Source organism: Neodiprion lecontei, chromosome 1 (genome assembly GCF_021901455.1).
Source record: "Neodiprion lecontei isolate iyNeoLeco1 chromosome 1, iyNeoLeco1.1, whole genome shotgun sequence".
NCBI lineage: Eukaryota > Metazoa > Arthropoda > Insecta > Hymenoptera > Diprionidae > Neodiprion > Neodiprion lecontei.
In genome coordinates, this window is record NC_060260.1 from 29,362,442 (window position 1) to 29,381,979 (window position 19,538).

Consider the following 19,538-nt stretch of genomic DNA (forward strand, 5'->3'; position numbering starts at 1 on the left):
TATTTTTTAGCCTTAGTAGCTGAAATTTCTGTATCAGCTCGAAAGCAAATAACGAAAAATTGACACACATATGTATATACATATATACATATAGATTATAGATGTATATATTATACAAGCACAACTTATACAATCGGCATATAAATATAAAGTAAGTAAAGGTATATCTCAGTTTGAATAAGTCACACTAAAAACGTCTAATACATTTACAGAAATTCCTCCGGAAATTCCAAAAAACAGAACTGTTGAATAAAAACATCCGTTTACAAAAAGCCTGGAACGTTAAACGATAAGATTGTTTATTCGATTTAAAGGGATAGTTTATAAGTATACGTCACTTATAAATGTACCAAAGATCGATATGTGGAACAAATGCTGAGATTACGATAATTAAACAATCAAACAGCGTTAATACACATAATCCGAATTAAACTACTGATAATGATAACGTAAATATTTAACACCCGTCAATTTCTCATCAGTGATGACATTCTTGATATCACGCGGAATTGATACCGATATCTATAATTTCATGCGAAATCGATGACATTTTACAAGTTACGACAAAGACTATATTATTGCAAATACAAATAATTATGTTTTCGCTGTACGGTTTTCTATGAGTATCCATTCGTAATCGATTCATTTAATTTTAAGTTTCAAATATGCATCGATAAACTCTTATCGTGTTAATTTATTGTAGTTCTGATTTTGATAAGCACAACGTTTCATTTATCCGTGCGACTGCTTTGTGATATATGCCACCTGTAATATCAACCGGAATACATATTTGCCACAATTTTTGGTAATTCCATACGCAAAGATGACAATTGCACGCTTCTAACGTTATTTTATTAATTTTTCGTTGTCTATTTTTTTAACATTTCATAACCATGAATGAACTCCAGTGATACTGTGATTTTGTAAGGTATCAGCTTCTTATTTACTGCAAAGTCTGTCATCGGAAACCTTAATCCCTTTTACATGTATGCGAGCTTGGAATGAGTAAAGTCAAGTTTGTATTTCAAATCCATTTCGCGCCAACGTGAAATAATCGGAACACTAGCGCCATCTTCACAATACGTTGTTCGGACACGTGACGTGTCAAGAAGAGCGTTCTGCTACATAAAGTGACAGCTGGCGGAATATCGCAGCTTGCAACGTGCTTTCACAGAAAAAATAAGTTCGAGAAATGGATACTACAGAAAAATTGAAGTCTAGAATCGCGGAATTAGAGATTGAATTAGCAAACGAGAAAAGTAAAAATGCCGCACCAGTTCGGCAAAAAATTGCCCAAATGTCAAGCGAAGTTGTTGACTCAAATCCCTACAGGTAAAGCTTGATAAGTTTTGTAATGAACAAGAAAATTCTTAGAAACGTGAAGAGTAGTCTGGTACACGTTCTACAATGTCAAATAAAAATACCTGCATGAAAACAAAAGCACATTATAGTAGCCACAAGTTATGTTTTATCGAACTTCATTACGATTATTATTTATTCCTAGTCGACTTATGGCGCTAAAGCGTATGGGCATTGTTGACAACTATGAAAAAATCAGAGAACTGACTGTCGCTGTCGTGGGAGTCGGAGGTGTTGGAAGCGTAACAGCAGAAATGCTCACAAGATGCGGTATCGGCAAGGTATCTTTAAATCAAGTTGATTATTATTTGATTTTGAAGCAATGACGAATCGCTCAAGTGTTCTTTGATTACATTCAAAGTTTAACATATGTACAGAGGTATAAATAAAAAAATGTGAAGCTAACGCCCTACATTACTTGTAACATATTGGGAAGTTTACCCTCGATACGATAATCGCTGAATATGTTCTACATTTGTTTTTCAGTTGGTTCTTTTCGACTACGACAAAGTTGAGTTGGCTAATATGAATAGGCTCTTTTTTCAACCACATCAGGCTGGCTTGAGCAAAGTTGATGCAGCTGCAAAAACATTACAAGCTATTAACCCGGATGTTGAAATAGAAACTCATAACTACAATATCACGACTGTTGATAATTTTCAACACTTTATGGATACCATCAGGTACTACGTAAAAAGAAGTTAAATAGAATTACAGTGAAACATGTTTGGAAGTAATATTACAGGAAAAAATGCTAACTTCTGTCGATATTCACACATTAATGTTTTTACAGTAAATCAAGCTTGAAAAAAGGAGCAGTAGATCTGGTATTGAGCTGCGTTGACAATTTTGAAGCTCGTATGGCCATAAACACAGCTTGCAATGAGCTCAATCAAAAGTGGTTTGAGAGTGGAGTATCAGAAAATGCCGTTTCTGGACATATACAGTTTATTGTACCTGGAGAGTCCGCTTGTTTTGGTGTAGGTAAAAATTCACCTTAGAACTTACACACATGCACGCAAGATATTCCAGTAATTGAGCATTGATCTTTTATGCAACTTGTCATTTGCGTCTACATTGATTTTTTACAACTATTTTACAGTGTGCGCCTCCTCTAGTTGTAGCTGCAAACATAGATGAAAAGACATTGAAACGCGATGGAGTTTGCGCAGCATCTCTGCCTACCACAATGGGAATAGTAGCTGGATTTTTAGTCCAAAACACTTTGAAATATCTTCTGAATTTTGGAGATACGTCTTTTTATTTGGGTTACAACGCAATGCTGGATTTCTTCCCGACAATGACGCTCAGACCGAATCCAAACTGCGATGACAGATACTGCCGACAAAGGCAGCAAGAATATCAAGCTAAGCCAAAAGATATTACAGTCGCAAAGGAGGAAATCGATGATACGCCTTTACACGAAGATAACGAATGGGGTAATTTTCATACGATTCAATTAATCGGTAGAATCGTCAGCTGGATACAACCGCATCTCTGTTATAATTGAAACGTAACTTTGACAACAAGCGCTGCTTAGGCAATTGAAGAAACTTTAACTGTAACAATTAACCTTACATCTTTTATTTCAAGGTATTTCTCTCATCGATGAGACAGTACCAGATATCGAAGACACATCAGCGACAGTTAGTAGCGGTGTCAGACAAGCCTATACGTTGCCAGCACGACCTGCGGATCCTGAACCCGAGATTGTGTCAACTGAAACGAGTGGTCCTAGTCTCGAAGAGCTAATGGCTCAGATGAAATCAATCTAAATCTGTACTAAACAATGTAAAACCTTTGCTGGGCTGTACTGATCACAAAATCGTAAACATGAAATCATTCTATGTCACAAATTAACTAAGAGCAGTTGTTCCCTCACACTTGGCACAGCCTTGAGACTATACCACAGTATAATGATTTGACTATAAAATCGAAAAGTATTTTGGAAGCGGTGTGATTACTGGAGTAAACTCACATTGAAAGTTTTATTTATAGCAAACAATGAACAATGAAGCAGTAATATTTTCTTTTCAACACATGTGCTCTGTCTCATTTCTCCAAAACCCATTTTTTGAAGTTAAAGGGTTTTACAAACAACAGATCATTCTAGAATTCCAATATTTTATAAAGGTTTTCAACAAATAATGTAGCTTGTACTTGGCTACAAGCAGTTTTTTGTGATATTCCGATAGTAGTTTGAAAAAATACGTGCTTTATTGTAAGTATATTCAGATTTTTATTTCTTATAAAGTGAACATTAAATATAAATAAATTAAACGTCAAATCGTTCATAACAAAGTGCTTGGCCTTCTTCTTCATATTCTTCACGCGTTACTACCATATTAGAAAATACTGGATCTTTAGAAATCGCTTTTCCACCTTCCCAAGCATAAGTAATGGGGCTGAAATAAGACAGAGAATTTCACCTTTGAAAGCTAAAATGATTCAAGAACTGGAAAATACTCTGCGATAAGATGTGGGCTCACTTACTCATCGGGTAAGGTAATGTTTACTATGAACTCCGACGAGCAAAGGCTTCTGACCTCCTTTAAAATTCGATCTTTGTAGCCAGGGAACTTGGCATTACCGCCAGTCAAAACTATATTCATATACAGATGGGGCCACGTTTCTTCATTGCAAGCTTTCACACTGTTAACTATTGCTTCAGGAATACCCATTTGCTGTATTCCGACATCCGACGGATGAAAGAGAATTTCAGGAATAGCGAATCGTTCGTTATTCAAACGCAAGGTCTGCTGTTCTCCAGAAACTTCAGGTTTTCTGAGAAAACCTCTCCGCAGTGTAGTGTAATCTGGTAAAACATAATCCCGAGCTATGGTATTGTTTTCCAAGTTTAGCTTAGCTTCTTCCATATCTTTATAAAAGTCTTGCGATACAAAGCAGGAGTCTTCCTTAGCTTGATTTACAACGTATGTTTCATCCATAACGTGCAATTGGCGATAGGAAATTATTTCTTTCAAGTGATTTGTCAACAATTTTCCACCAACGTCAATTCTCCTTATTGCTTCCTTGATCTTTACGCCGTTAACGTAAGGCACGACATGTGTATAGCTGTATCCACTATCAACTATAAGGCAGCATTTGGTATTTGGATTCTTATGCCTATAGTTGTAGCAAGATAATCCAGTGGCGTTTATTCTAAGTAAACTTTGGCACTCATATTCTTCGAAAAATATTTCTGTCATTGCTTCTTGGATAGACGGAAAGTTGAATAGAGGTTCCGTTACTATCGTAGGCATCTGGCTAAGGTTTGCCGGACAGCATTCTTTTGAAAGGATATAATCCCAAACGGTTTTTTGAATGTCCCAATTAATCAGATACCCTTTTTGAAACGGTAATATGTAAAATAAGCCGGACGCGTCGCGACATTCGTCGATTTGTTTACCGACAAAGGGTCTTCGTCGCTCACTCTTCGCTTTCATAATGCAATTTGGAACCAGTCTACAAATTCAAATTTATCCGTGTACTAATCTTCATTACAATTTGTGATGAACGTATTCTTTGATAATTCTTCTTCACCGTCCCGTCTCTTATCCGATTTACAGATTTTTAGCGGGTTTGCGAAAAACAAGTCGGATTCTAACCAAAAATAATAGAGTAACTAAATAAATGTAAACTTACTTCGGAGTATCGCTAGAAAGGCCTACTTTTGCCATGTATCCTCCATTGTCCAAAATGTATGTTACGCTGCTCATGTTCGTTATTGTATCAGCTATTACAGAATGTTAAATACCGGTATCTTTTGGTCATCCCTTCGTTTTGACGTTTTCAATATTTTACCGGCGTGTGAGCTGTGCAACGCGTGCGTCGCTTTATTGAAACGCTGCACCGACGCAACTATTTAAAAGTTCGATAATCGATTTGCGATCCTTATTATACGCACGAACTTCGACGTAATTGCAAATTTAAAAAATGCAACAAATACGTACTTGAGACTTCAACGTAATATTACGATGTTTCCATTATGAAGCAAGCAAAATTCTTTGCAGATTTAATTACTCTAGGGAGATAAAACATAAGTTAAATTGCGGTGACACTGGAAGAATAATTAAAAGAACAATGATTATAGTAACTACGTATTTTTGTAGCGCTATCAAATTAAATAAACGAGAGTAAAATAATCACATGCTATGTAAAAATCAAAAATAAATTCTCAGAACTCTGTCAATACAAATGTTTACAATAGTTTATTTCACCTCTTTTTCATATCGTTTTATATGTATAACAACACCATGGTTTTTATCTCGAACAATTTTTTTTTTATCTTCATCGACTGGACACAGTTTTAATTAATTTTCCATTATTTACTATCTTACTATACTTTTTTCACCGCTTATTAATAATATATGTAGTTATTTTATCATTATTTCCACAGCGATGGAAATTTTCTTTTAATTTTACCCTAGCTGATGCTGGGATCGATTCAATTCACCAAATAGTATACTCCATTGTATATTGCAATAGAAATATTATGACGTATTTATTCATAGCAGACTCCGTGCATTTCCCAAGGTGCAAACATATTTCCATAATTCCACAAACACATTGTTACCATGAATAAATCTTCGTTTAATATGTATCATATTTATTGTCTACGCTAAGACAGCATTTCACAATTGTGGAACCATAGGAATTTCAATATCAGCTGGTGAAATTGTAAAAAGCTAAAAGTTATACATGGGCTTGAAATGCTTGAACAAGATCGACATTGTTGCACGAATGATAAATGTGTGCAACTACCAACTAATTAATCATACATTATTTAGCGGGCCGAAAACCACGCCACAAGATCTAAATTCTCTGTTACGGGAATCAGCAAACAAATTCAACTTGTATGATCAAGTACAATATATGGTAAAGTTATTTGAGCAATCATAGACTGTTAGAAAGTCACAAAGTCATCCTAGCCATATTATATCCAATTATCAATCTTAATGAATTCCGCACGAAATACAATCTCTTATTTTATAAATTGAGAAATGCTGCTCTAGAGTACTTTTTTTTTGATATTGTAATAAGTGAGATGATTGAATAGATGATCGGCATAAGCAACATTAGTCAACTATTATGCATTGTTAAATTATATACTTGCTTCTGTCAAGTAGCCTATTGCTTATCATGACATTTAAAAACTTATGAAAACCTATTAAATTTCGTGTTAGACTGTTGAATAATCGATCATTTTTACCCTGAGAATGATAATTTTGTGAGTATTGGAATAAAAATCAAACATGAATACATTACGCACAGGTAAATAAATTTAGAAAATATAGTATAAAAGTTTGTGAATGTAATCGTTTGCTAAACTTCATATGTAGGAACGTTTCTCCATAATAAATGTTATTTTCCGTCTCCGTGAATGGTCAACATTCAGCAGATCAAAGTATGACACATATCCTGGTTTCCACCTGTATTGATAGCCGAACACATGTTATTACAAATCCAATATGCATCTTGACCATCAAAATAACATTTTATTTATTTTTTCTTCAAAAAACGAAAAGGGCAAACATGTTTACACAGTAGTCATCCAATAATTGTGACACAAGGAAGGAAATTCAACATACGACATTATACTAAAGATTGTGTGCCAACTTAGAGATATATATATATATGTACGTAATAGGGTGGTTCTTAATAGGGGTGTATTTGAATTTTTATGCCCCCAGTGGCTTAAACGCTTTCAAATTGTTAAAAATAAATTCCTTGGACATTTGAGCTTTCTGTATCAACTATAAAATAGTGCTACATATTTTAATTAAATAACATGGAAAAAACTTTCTTTCTCAGTATATATTTTATTGTAAGAGTAATAATGTTCCGAAAAATCTGTAACCACGAGATTTTAATGGGCATAAGTGCTACTATCTGAAAAAAGAAATAGATACTTCGGTCACAGTACGTACTATCTTGGAGTTGACATAGAGAGCTCAAGTTTTCAAGGAATTTTTTTTTTATCAATCTGAAAGTGTTTAAGCCCCTGGGAGCATAAAAATTCAAAAACACCCCTATTAAAGACCATCCTAATATATATATATATATATATATATAATATATAATATACATGATAAAAAAATGATATAAATAACTTGGTTCGTTACTTGGTTTCTCAACACGTGGTATGTACAATACAGATGGTATTTGGAATGAAACCGAATCCAGTCGCACTACGAACCAGCTTTAAATAACCATAGTGATAGCTGACAAACGGGCTATTTTCTCAAACCATCCGTAGTATAGGGTATAGTAATGAATGTAAAAAAAAAAATCGGTAAGTAGACAAAGGGTCGTGTTTTTTGTTCGTTTTTTTTTTTATATATATATATATATATATCGAAACAAAATTGTATTTTACCTTTGTATTCCTATACATTATCATTAGTTTAGCGATATTACAATTTTGGACATAAAAACGCTGTATTATTGTATGCATGTATATTTTCCTGCCTAAGTTGGAAAACATTTGTTATATTACGTATTTACTTAACAAGAATTTAATTTTCGACAAAGACGAGATTAGTTACGGGATAGATTACAAAGGTTGAATAATGCAGCATAGGTACAAAATGCTACCCATAACGTGACTTTTCCGAAACTGTCTTGGGAACATTGTTACAGTTATTGTCTTAAAGCTAAGTTCAAAAAAATGACGTGAATTATGTTGCATGTTCAAGAAATTAAATACACTTAGTATTTACAATATTTTACGAAACATTTTTTGATCACCTAGTACAATGCGATGGTGTAAAAAATGTTTTGCTATCACTAGTTCATGTGTGTATAATTTATGATTTATATTTGATCTATACAAGGCCTGTATGTCGCATTTGTAATGTATCAAAAGTAACATAACTAAAATTTGAAAGCTGTGGTAATAAAAATCATGTACTTTAGTTAGTATTTGCTTTTTTCTATTATTATAATTTTCAACTCTTTATGGAAGCAATAATTTATCAATTGTGAGAATTTGAAAAAACTTATACTGAAATCAATGAATCAATGTGAAATACAGATTATGAAACACGAGAGAGTTTGTCTTGATTTTATTTTTCTTTTACTTTTATTCCTATTTGTTACCAAATCGAATTACGTTGAATAGTTCAACTACTTATTCGTAAACAATATTTATTATATCTTTCGATAAATATGCGACAAACACAAATAATCATACCGACTCTTCCGATTAATATTAATCCATTTATTCAGTTTTTCATTAATTACTTTTCTTTAATAGAGTAATTATAGTTTTTTTTTGTTTTTCTTTTCTATAAAACTAAACTAGATTATTGTAAACTTAACATATGAACAGAGGTTTTGGGGAGAACGAATATTTACACACTGTTTTTGCCATAGCAAATTGTCGTATTAAGATGCTATTGCACACATTGTTTTGAGAACTACACACAAGGGCCAATGATATACATAGGTATTGCCTTATCTTATATAACAGTTCAGTATATAACAATTCTGAGTAATAATTCTTGCTCGGCTCACAAATCGCCAACACATAATAATCATAAATAAACGTGTGAACATCGATACTATAATTTATCTACCATACCTACGAAATTGGTACACTGTGCCAACAAGTAACACGAGGTTTTATTCGAATTCACCTTTAGAGATTACGTAGTCATTTAAAAAAAATGTCGTTAAATTAAGTAAATACGCTGTAACTGTTTAATGTTCGGAATTGTTTCCAGGACTTGTGTGTGTGTGTATCAGTGTGTATGTGCGTATGGCCAGCATCGCGCATTGGCAAAAACAGTGTGCCAGTTTAGGAAAGATTATGACTTGGGCTGTACTTTAATGTAAAAATGTATTACAAGTTTTAATTTGTTAGAATATTTCTATACTGTAATCTACTCTTCTGGGGCTTCAAAATTACAAATACCATTGACAGTGGTATAAGCAAGAGTCACATTAGCCACAAGCCATGAGCTTACATTGACACTGCAATGTGTATCATTTTAATATCAAGTTTAAATAAAAAATTTAAGTAAAGAAATATTGCAAATTATTTATTTGGTTTTTCATATGCTCTCGGATCATCATGTATTTAATATGCCCCAAATACTTTAGTTATGACAATATCAAATTGGATAGGTATATTATAAATTAATGCAAGGAAAACCATATACGTTTATATAATTCTATCTTTTTTAGTTACTCGATTGATTTAAAAACTAAATCAAGTCACCTGTCTGAACCCAGATGTGCTTATACAAATCTATAGTATTCTCAACTAATGGGTTTCAAAGTATATTCTTAGATATATAACCTAGGAAATGAAATTTTTTGTTTTACTAATATTCAAATAATATAACGTAGAAATGCATGTAAACAAATGTACATTAGTGGACGCGATTTTGCTCAAAACAAGTTAGCGATACATACTGTGTGGATATTAAAAGCAAATACATCCACTCGATAATATTATCATTCGATGTACCATACGTTAGTGATGGTCACTAAGCTAAAATCAGTCGAACATGACTCGACTTAATCGATAAAAATTTGCGAATAATGACATATGTATATTATACGTTGTAATGCGTCATAAACCATTGGATTCAAACAGGCAGAAATCATAGATAAAATGACATATAGGTATAAACATCTTTACAGACCCCTTAAGACATAATTATGCAATGAAAATATATGTGTAATTGGCTCATCATAGAAAATCAAAAGTGTGCTGACTGAAAGTTGTTTAATAAAAATCATAGATCAGGGTCATGCACGCTTTTCTTATTTATATTATAATGTTTCTATGTAACGATGTGAAAGTATTGAATTAGTGTGATAACCAGCCTTGCATTGAACATACTTATGAAATGGTTACATTATTATTTGAAAATTTATTATTTTTTCTAAGTACCAGCTCAGGGCAGGTCAACACACTTCTGAGACAAATATGTATGCCTTCAACGGTTCGATCTCGCAACTACTAGTCAGGTCCATAAACCGAATTGAAAATACTGGTTAAATAGCTGCTGAAGCGGCTAGTAGTTGTAAGTTTAATTTCCTAGCTTGGAACTTTAGTTTTATCAAGTTATTCACTATCGTCCTCCAATTTGCACATTACTATTCCTTTTATTACGGAGTAATACAATGCTTGAATAGTTGATAAACAGAAAACATATAAGTTGCCAATTTTGACATCGCATTTATTTGATTTGTTGAAAGATATGTTAGACTCGCAGTATTTGAATTTTTATCTTTCTGGCATCTTTTTGGCAAGCAAAACGCCTCATCTTTCAACACTGATATAGAATATATATGACGTTCGTCCAGGTTACTATTCATTTTTGTTAATCTGTGGCAGTACTTAGGTGTGATCTCCGTATGTCAAGTCTTCAACACGGTAGTTTCACAGGGGTGGAATTTTAATACAAATATCAAGGTATTGTCCACATGTAATAAAGTAGACTCTAAGAGTTGACGATGTAAAGCGTGTGATATGAGAGCTGCATTACCTCCCGCTACTGTGGTTTGACTTTATTTTGGTAAAATTGTATCTTCAAAATTACTTTCTTTCAATAACGTTAGTCTCATCTACTAAACTATCTATAAAACACATTACTAAAGCCAAGTAATTTTGAATATCATTCTAAAATCTAAAGCAATTCACCTTATTCGCAGTGTTCCAACTTTTTCACAGTTTCATTTTAAAAATACGTGTTTATTGTTTTTAGAACAATCAATGCAGTTCATGTGCTGCGATTATAAACTGATATTATTCAATGTTCATTGTTCAATCAATAAAGGGTATGAGTCTTTTTTTCAAAACATAATATTATAAATATACCGACACTATGTGATGACGTATGTTAATTACGTTATGTTTTAAAAGATGAATCTTGATTTAATTTGCCAAGTTCATAAATGAAGATGGGATGCACCAACAATAATTCTTTCTATAATATTATTTCATGTTGACGACCAAGTGCATCGGAACTAATAATTCATTCAAGTTTTCCATTGATTACTCCAATCGTCATAGTGAAACAAGCAATTAAGTTAATCCATGAATACTCAGCAACAGCATATTAGCCTTCGTATTAAATTTCTCATGAATATTACTGCAAGAAGTTCGTAATGCTCAAAAATTACATTCGGTAAAAGTTAATATGTTGGATACAGGTATACAGATGTTGAAAAAAAATTTTGGCTATAACAAACATTTTATTCAGCTATTATAGTGGTATCAGATATAAATGAACATTTTTATCATCGTTAAATATAGTAAATTGAATGACCTATTATAGCTATCGGTGTATTCGTAAATGTGAACAATCTGTGAAAAAATCAGGACTTAAATGTGTGATCTGGCGACGTCATTTTTTTATGAGCGGTTGTATCACAAGCCACAGAGACAGTCCGCACACCGTTATCATAATTAAATAGACACCCAGTATTATTAACAATTGGTTAGAATGGTTACGGCTAGTTTTTGATGACAAGACGCTGCAAATCCATAGCACAATCATCTTCAACATTTTAGAAATTTGAATGACGTCAACACCAGACAAGCTGCGAGGGATCTGAAGAGCAAGTTCGGCGCTGTCGAAGTTAAAATAACGAATGGTCTCTGTATTTAAAGGTTCAACTGACTCGTTGGCCTCAAACTGGATTCTAGTGGTGCGCAATGGTATCAGGTTGACGATACTGTATGTCTGATGTTCTATTGTGTTCAGAAGTAGCTTTGGGGTTATTCGATAATTTAGGGATGTTGAATTTATATAAGCTGGGAAATCGGTTGGGGGAGTGGGGGCTCTTCGATAGGGCCCCCTCCCCCTCCTTCGACCCCGTCCCCGACCCCTAGCCCGGCCGACCCGGAAACCGCAACTGGTACCGGCATTCTGCCCGCTGCCACGCTGTGGTCATCTGCAACAAACCCCTCGCTCTGTCACCATTCGAAATGAAAAGTTTAAAAATCGTTATTGTACAATTCGCTGGTGTAACCAAGTCATCAAATTGGAAACAATGTTAAGCCTTGATCAATCCACACTTGGTGGTTTAATTTTTGTAGTCACAAAAATTGGCAAACAATTTCGTATTCACCGAGCAAACAGAAGATTGATTATTGTAGAGACTTAGAAAACTAAATGCTAGATTCTACGGCATTGAATATAGCTCATGTTTGCTCATTGTTTAGATTACCTAGCCTTTCCAATTGGAAATGCTATGATTTACACAAGTGGTTTAATTATTTGTACACCCCTTCCCCAAGTATTGAAAACATCACACCTCGCATGGGAGTGCCAATATATCTTTAAGTTGATAATATGCATATTTTTTCAAAAGTATCTAAATCTTGAAATTTTATAAACATCATTCAGTAATATTATACCTGACATAACTTTTCGTTTTCTAAAGTATACTGAACATACAGGTATAAATTTTAGGTTTACCAGATGGCCGAATAATTTCCGTCGATACATTGAATATTGAACCGTTTATTAAGAATGACAGATAATAATTTCCTGCAAATGATGATTACTCGAATTCGTAAGAAATATTACTTATTACGATTGAATATTTCATAATTATATAGACTTTTCCTGGTCTACACAATGCAAGATTGAATGATCATGCTCAACATACAAGTTGCTACAAAAGATTTTATTAGATAACCAAAGGTCTATGGTACAAGTTTTATTTTCCCAAGTCAAGCTACTACGGAATACTGAGCTGGTAGTTTAATATGATAGAACCAGCATCTTCAAATCTTGTAAAGAAAATTATATTTTCTCAACAAGAAAGCGGCTGTTTACAACTGGATTCAAGTATCCGTTTGTCTTATTGTGAATGGAATCATGTAGATATGATTTCTACGTTCACAAAGATAGAAAAATGTGTAATAGACAACTTTGGTAAGTTCTAGCAGAACAATAACTCCAAATCTCTTAGATACCAAAATGCGCTGAGTAAATAGATGTTTGTCATCTTTTTTGTACTGAGAGTATCTTTTTAAAGAAAATACGCTCCAATTTAAAATATTAAAATTTGTGATATGCTAGGTGTATGCCTCGGAGCTGAAGTATACAATGGAAGCTGAACATTCTACGTCATATTATGCAGGCTCATTGCTTTATCAAACAGACTGCATTAAATTTCATTATGTATCATTAATTATGGGAAAATGAGTGCACTGTTTTGGAATTATAATGATCTTGTTTCGTAAGAATAACTTCCCAAAGTGGATGTTTAATCCTTGGATATAGGTTCCCAATTAAAACGATATTATATATTATCCATAGACTATCTATTTTGAGCTATACCCTGCCAGCAATTACAATAAATCAAAATTGGTTTGGAAATTGTGCTAAATATTGAAATAATCGTGCAAACACAATTGAGACTATATATTATGAAGTAAAAAAGTTTTACAGATTACATCGAAAGTAAAAATTTATTACAGCAGTATATACAATTCTGGAGGAATATTAGAATGGGACGAGAATTGTGTTCATTTGTTTTATATTGTATCCAGCACACGTATTGCCTATTTGCTAACTATATATGTATCATGGCATGTAAATATGATAAGTTAATGATTAGTGACCAAGTAATAGATAAATAGACTCTGTTTCAATATGCATAGTACTAATCAGTGAAAATAGTAATAAATTAAGATGGTGAGGACATTACCTGGGCCGCTACTCAACTACAGGCAGTGAGCCCGTCATGGGAGTAGGTGACGACGACACCATGGTAAGCCGACCTTGTTCCTTTACTATAGGATCTGAAATAAAAAGAGTAGAAAGGGATATTTTAGATGTATTTAAATTTCTTTGAAAGGCTCACTCGAATTGGAAAAGATTAGCGAAATAGCTTACAAAAATATGGGTGGTCCATTGCTTCACGCGCAGTGAGTCTTTCATAATGGTCATAGCGCAGAAGTTTATCAAGGAAGTCAAGGCTCTCGGGCGAAACAAGATGCTGGTTTTCAGAATGGACAAAGCGTTCCCAACGCTTGCGCGAGTGTCGACCCAAAATGTCGTTGAAACGAGCATCTAGTTCAATGTGATACTTGTCCAGGTACTCAAAGAGCTCCTCTGTTCCTAGGACCTTGGCGATTCTCACCAGCTGGTCGTAGTTGTCGTGTCCATGGAAAAATGGCTCTTTCCTAAATATCATACTCGCCAGCATACAGCCTAGCGACCACATATCCAAGGAGTAATCGTACATCTGAAATAACCAAAATAATAATAATATTAATCATATAAGTATTAAGAAAACCATTCAGTACATAACTAAGACATTACGCAAATATCATTTCAATATTATGTGGTGCTAAAGATATAGAAATTGTAATTTCAATTGTTTCGATATAATACCGACACAAAATTAAGTTTTAATTATTTCAAAGTATTTAACAATGTAAACTCACCTGGTAGTCGACTAGCAGCTCTGGGCCCTTAAAATAGCGAGACGCTACACGTACGTTGTACTCCTGTCCCGGATGATAAAATTCTGCTAATCCCCAGTCAATTAGCCGCAGCTTTCGATTTTCATGATCAATCATCACGTTGTGCGGCTTCACATCTCTATGCATTATTCCCATACTATGGCAATAGTCCAAAGCCTATACACAATAACAAGCTGATTCAACATACATAAATATATATGTATACACGTCTGATAAAGATTATCTAAGGTAATCATAACTTCGGACTTAAATATCAGGGGTGTTCGCAATATTTGTATCAAATTATCTGTAACTTATTTTGAAGGACTGTTTTTAAGCACAGTTTAACCCTTTCAGTCTTGCAATTCAGTTTTTCAGTTTACCTGAAAATGCAAAAAATTCTGAATTTTGCATAGAATATAAAAAAATTAAGAAAAAAGGGTGCTACTGTTGTGGCTTTTGTGATTGAAAGGGTTAATTCAGAAAATACTTTATTTTTCTTGCTAATTTTGTTGTTTTGGAAATAGCTTATGGTTAGATGAGTGAAGATGAGAAACATTATAGATTGATAATGAACATCAATCATCAGTACCTAATTTAGGCCCACGGATTATAATAGGCTGAAAGAGAGAAAGCACACCTTTAACAATTCATAGAGGTAGTATCGTATGTCATAATCCGTAAGGGTCTGGTAGAGCTGTTTGAAGTCGGTGTTATTAACATGTTCAAATATTAATGCTGGTGTCCTTGAAACCGGGTCTTTGACAACTGCCTGTAGTGTGATAATATTGGTCCCACCCCTCAAGTTTTCCAGAATTTTGATCTCTCTCTTTATCTTCTTCTTCTTTACTGGCTAAAAACAGAATGCTAATTGAGCTACTCGTTTTCTACTTAACTAATAATATATGAATGCTATAGTACCGAAGCAAAGCATAAGGAAGTTGTGTACTTTATTCAATTTATATAAATGTTACTTAAAGATGTAGGGTTGATTTGTTGAGAAAAATTTTAAATTAAGGAGTCAATTGAAAACATGCAAATCAGTAGTGCTGAATATGTACTAAAAATTCAAGAATTAAAATACAAATATAAAGGCATACTAAAAATGAGTTTAATATTAAGCAGCATACGTGAAAACAAAACAAGTCTTAAAATGTCAGGCAAGCTTTCTCACATGAATGTCAAGTTTTCAAATTAAATTATAGGCTTTTAATTAATTAAAAGTGCATCTTTTTCTGAGCTTTAATCAAATCTTTTACACTGCATCAATTTTAATGTTGCAGTTATCTTTGATTTTTAGTGTATAATATTCCGTACCTTTAATATTTTGACGACACACTTTTCATTATTTGTGACATTAATGGCTTCAAATACTTCGCTGTATTTCCCCCGGCCCAGTTTTCTGACTAATTGGTAATCATCTTGTTGACTGTAAGTGAAAAATAAAATCTATGTAACAATAAATCATTTCACAAAGTACGTTACAATGAAAAACAGTATCAAAACAACTTCAAAAGTTCGTTAGTGAGTACGCCACTCTATCAAATTTGCAACTTCTGAGGTAAGTAAGACTTACTTTGGATCCTCAATACTACATAATTGGACTGATAAATACAATGATAAAAAAAAATTATACACCGGTTCAAAATTTTATAAGGATATTCCTCAAGAATCTGTACCTTCAAATTAGTATGGTAATTTTTCATCCTATATTTTGTACTTATATTACATTGAGAATCTGATGTAATCTATTTTAGCCAAAGATAAGAAATTTTTTCACATCATGAATAAGATTATTATCAACGGTGACAATCGCACAAAATTTACTGTTCTAACAAAGTAATGCACGCACCCCCAGTCAACGACGTAGGACTCGTAGTCCCAGTACTCGCGAGGCTTGTGTGAATTGATGTCCGAATAAACTCGTGCTCTGCTTGGCAGCGCCATTGTCACAAGATCGTTGACGTCTTCGTTACTGTTCTTAACTAAACTAATTGCACTGCCACCGTCGCTGAGCCAAAAGGATCGGCTACTAACTACGCTGCATCCACCGCTCACCCTGCTACTGCTACCAACATATGAATGCAGAAGTAGACCTGGAAAAGTAAATAGCGTCATTACATACATTGTGTATACACATTTTACACCTATTAAATTAATTAAATCACCGCTGGAGAGCTGAAACGATTTCTTCATTGATAATGTACTTGTTAAATTACATTGGATTTGAAAATGAAAATGTCAACTCTTTAAACAGAATTCTGTGGACGTTTGGTATATCATGTTTTTCTATATTTTATTGGCAGAAAACAAACCAAGAATGATATTTTGAAATGTGCTTATAATAACCCAGTTAATTTAGTATGGAGGAAAATAAAGATAGAGTACATTTATTGTCATTCCTTTGGCCGTCAGAGCTGGTTATGACTTCCACAAATCATGACTGGTCATCATTTCGAGGAATTAGCATCATGCAACATTATCTTACAGCAATCTGAAATGTTTGGTTCTTCTGTGATACATTTTTGTCACAGTATTTGACAAATGCAGAATTTGTGAACATTTTACACAGTCAAATGCTCATAAATATGCTATATTCAGAACCTATCGATTCTTATTTAAAGAAACAAAAATGATATGACAAAATCAATACCTATTCGTCATAAACACAAATTATGGAATATCTGCCATGCACTTTATTTGTTGATAGTTAATAATCATTCGTCAATCCAGACAGTAATACTGTGGACAGATTGAATAAATGTTACATGCAACAGTATCATGCCATTAATGAATTATCTTAATTTTATATCTTTTTGAAGCTCCATGTTTATAATTAACCTGTATTCATGATTGTTCAAGATAACAATGCCAACACTGACAAAAATTTAGTAACGAAACAAGTAGTTTTAAAAACAACTTTGCATAAAACAGCAGTAAGATGAGATTTAAAAGACATTTGGATAAATGAGAAATGCCAGTTCAAGATATTTTAGTAACTTTATCAATAGTGAAAAACCACGTGCACACACCGCCAGTACCTATAACTGCTGAAAGCATAAGCAACGAACTGCGCCGCCAGCCCATCGCTCGACAGACGGGCAATTTAACCATGTGGTTAAGCGTCACTAGCCGATAACTACGAATATAAATACAATACTGTGCATAAGTTTATTCAAATATGTCAATACAATAAAAAAAAGGTAGAAAACTGCTTACCTATCACTATAAAAGTGACATATGTATACATTCAAATTCAATCATGCGATATTATTGGCATTACTCTTTGAAAAACGTAAAATCAGTTTTGTCAGTAAAGTTGAGCAAAGCTTGATAGGCATGTTTGTCATACCAAAAAAGTTTTAAATCTATGCAAAGCATTGAAATATTCAAGCAATTGAACGTTTCTACAGTCAAATCTTTGATAATTTGTACCCTACCATCAAGATGCTGACATCTCGTAGTTCGGGACATCGATACAAAATGTTGGGATATCTTATTACCAATATTCCAAGAACAAAACACTTATTACACGTTTATTACATTAACTTGAACCGTTCGACTCGCTATTTTCTACACATAACTTTGCTATTATTGACAAGGAATTGACAGTAGACCTGCATCAACGATTCGAAAAGTATTATTAGTCATCATTGAGTAAAAACGAGTTTTTTAGCACTTTTATATAACACTACTTCCAATTATAAAAATAACAAAAATAAAATATCATATTAGGAAATGTAGCGTGTGACTTTTAATTAGTATATTTATTTTCTTCAATGACATACCGATAGCAAATGGGTTTTGAAATATCGAAGGTGAAATTTTCTTCAAGTTTATGTCATTAAGAGCACGCTTTTTTTTTATTCCAAGGGCTAATCAATGTGGATTGACGTCCTTGAAAATGATATGCCTTCTGAATCATCACTGGAGCACACATTACAAGGTGGTCACTAATGGTTAGTAAGGTTAAGATTGGGTGTGCTACTACTCTGTTAACTGATCAAAGAAAAGCCTAGTGGATACGATCAAATACGATAATGTGCCAAGAGTGGGTGGAGAAGGGAAAAAAAAGATGAATAATTAATTTCTTTCTTTGAGAATGAAGCAAAAGTGAGTTGGCGTGTGCGATTAGGCATAAATAAAGGCGCTGCAACCCGAAATAGGAGAAACGTTAACAAGTACATGACAAGAAGAGTATATTACTTGTGTATATTGATTGAAGCAGCAGAATTCGGTTTACCCTCGATCAGAGGTAAACGTGTGCATCTTGGGAAATTCAACGGGGTGACGACATTTGGTCGCAGTGCGTCCCGATCCAACGATACGAAAAGTTTATCTCTTTTTTTACTCGGAGTCTAGGAGCTGCTCACGACGTGAACGAGGTTCAAGATGCTACACACTGCACAGCGCGCACACACCACCCGAATCGTGCACACAATTACGCGAGAAGAAATCACACGCCAGCATTCGGGCGGTTAATGTTGCCTCATTTTCAACTCACCTAACGCATTCCGGGCCCGAATCCTGATTAGTTTGTCCACGTTGGCTCTCCAAATTTCGTCACGGGCCCGTGTAACTTTTATACGGGACACCTGGAGCCACGCGAACTTGGGAAACTTGGGATTTTTGCGGGCGGCCGGCTTCTCAAACGAGCGAGGTCCAAGATGGCGGCCGGCGACCCGCCATTAACTATGCAAACCTAGATAAGCAGCCGTCATCTTTCGACGCGCTTGAA

General features: G+C 33.9%; 3 protein-coding genes across 7 annotated transcripts; 1 reads left to right on the forward strand and 2 right to left on the reverse strand.

Annotated features, from left to right (window-relative positions):
* The first annotated feature begins 1,094 nt into the window (after positions 1 to 1,094).
* Positions 1,095 to 3,219, forward strand: LOC107220149 (ubiquitin-like modifier-activating enzyme 5). Its single transcript, XM_015658616.2, has 6 exons — positions 1,095 to 1,332; positions 1,505 to 1,640; positions 1,846 to 2,042; positions 2,153 to 2,339; positions 2,462 to 2,798; positions 2,953 to 3,219. The coding sequence occupies exons 1-6, from the start codon at positions 1,193 to 1,195 to the stop codon at positions 3,132 to 3,134; spliced, it is 1,179 nt and encodes a 392-aa protein (XP_015514102.2). The 5' UTR covers positions 1,095 to 1,192; the 3' UTR covers positions 3,135 to 3,219.
* A 179-nt stretch (positions 3,220 to 3,398) lies between these two features.
* LOC107220123 (actin-related protein 6) lies at positions 3,399 to 5,226 on the reverse strand. The gene is made up of 3 exons (XM_015658575.2): positions 5,005 to 5,226; positions 3,853 to 4,824; positions 3,399 to 3,764 (listed from the first exon to the last, which is right to left on the reverse strand). Exons 1-3 carry the CDS (start codon positions 5,076 to 5,078, stop codon positions 3,635 to 3,637), a joined length of 1,176 nt encoding a protein of 391 aa, XP_015514061.1. The 5' UTR covers positions 5,079 to 5,226; the 3' UTR covers positions 3,399 to 3,634.
* A 329-nt stretch (positions 5,227 to 5,555) lies between these two features.
* On the reverse strand, positions 5,556 to 19,489 carry LOC107220131 (casein kinase II subunit alpha). Of its 5 annotated transcripts, none has more exons than XM_046738567.1 (9): positions 19,305 to 19,489; positions 17,189 to 17,294; positions 16,653 to 16,896; positions 16,118 to 16,229; positions 15,441 to 15,653; positions 14,783 to 14,977; positions 14,229 to 14,580; positions 14,041 to 14,134; positions 5,556 to 12,273 (listed from the first exon to the last, which is right to left on the reverse strand). In XM_046738567.1, the coding sequence occupies exons 3-8, from the start codon at positions 16,745 to 16,747 to the stop codon at positions 14,049 to 14,051; spliced, it is 1,053 nt and encodes a 350-aa protein (XP_046594523.1). In that variant the 5' UTR covers positions 16,748 to 16,896; positions 17,189 to 17,294; positions 19,305 to 19,489; the 3' UTR covers positions 5,556 to 12,273; positions 14,041 to 14,048. The 5 variants fall into 5 exon arrangements, with proteins under 5 accessions (XP_046594523.1, XP_046594529.1, XP_015514076.1 ...); XM_046738573.1 differs by lacking the exon at positions 19,305 to 19,489 and adding an exon at positions 19,007 to 19,282; XM_015658590.2 differs by lacking the exon at positions 17,189 to 17,294 and having other exon boundaries at positions 19,305 to 19,487.
* Positions 19,490 to 19,538: the final 49 nt, after the last annotated feature.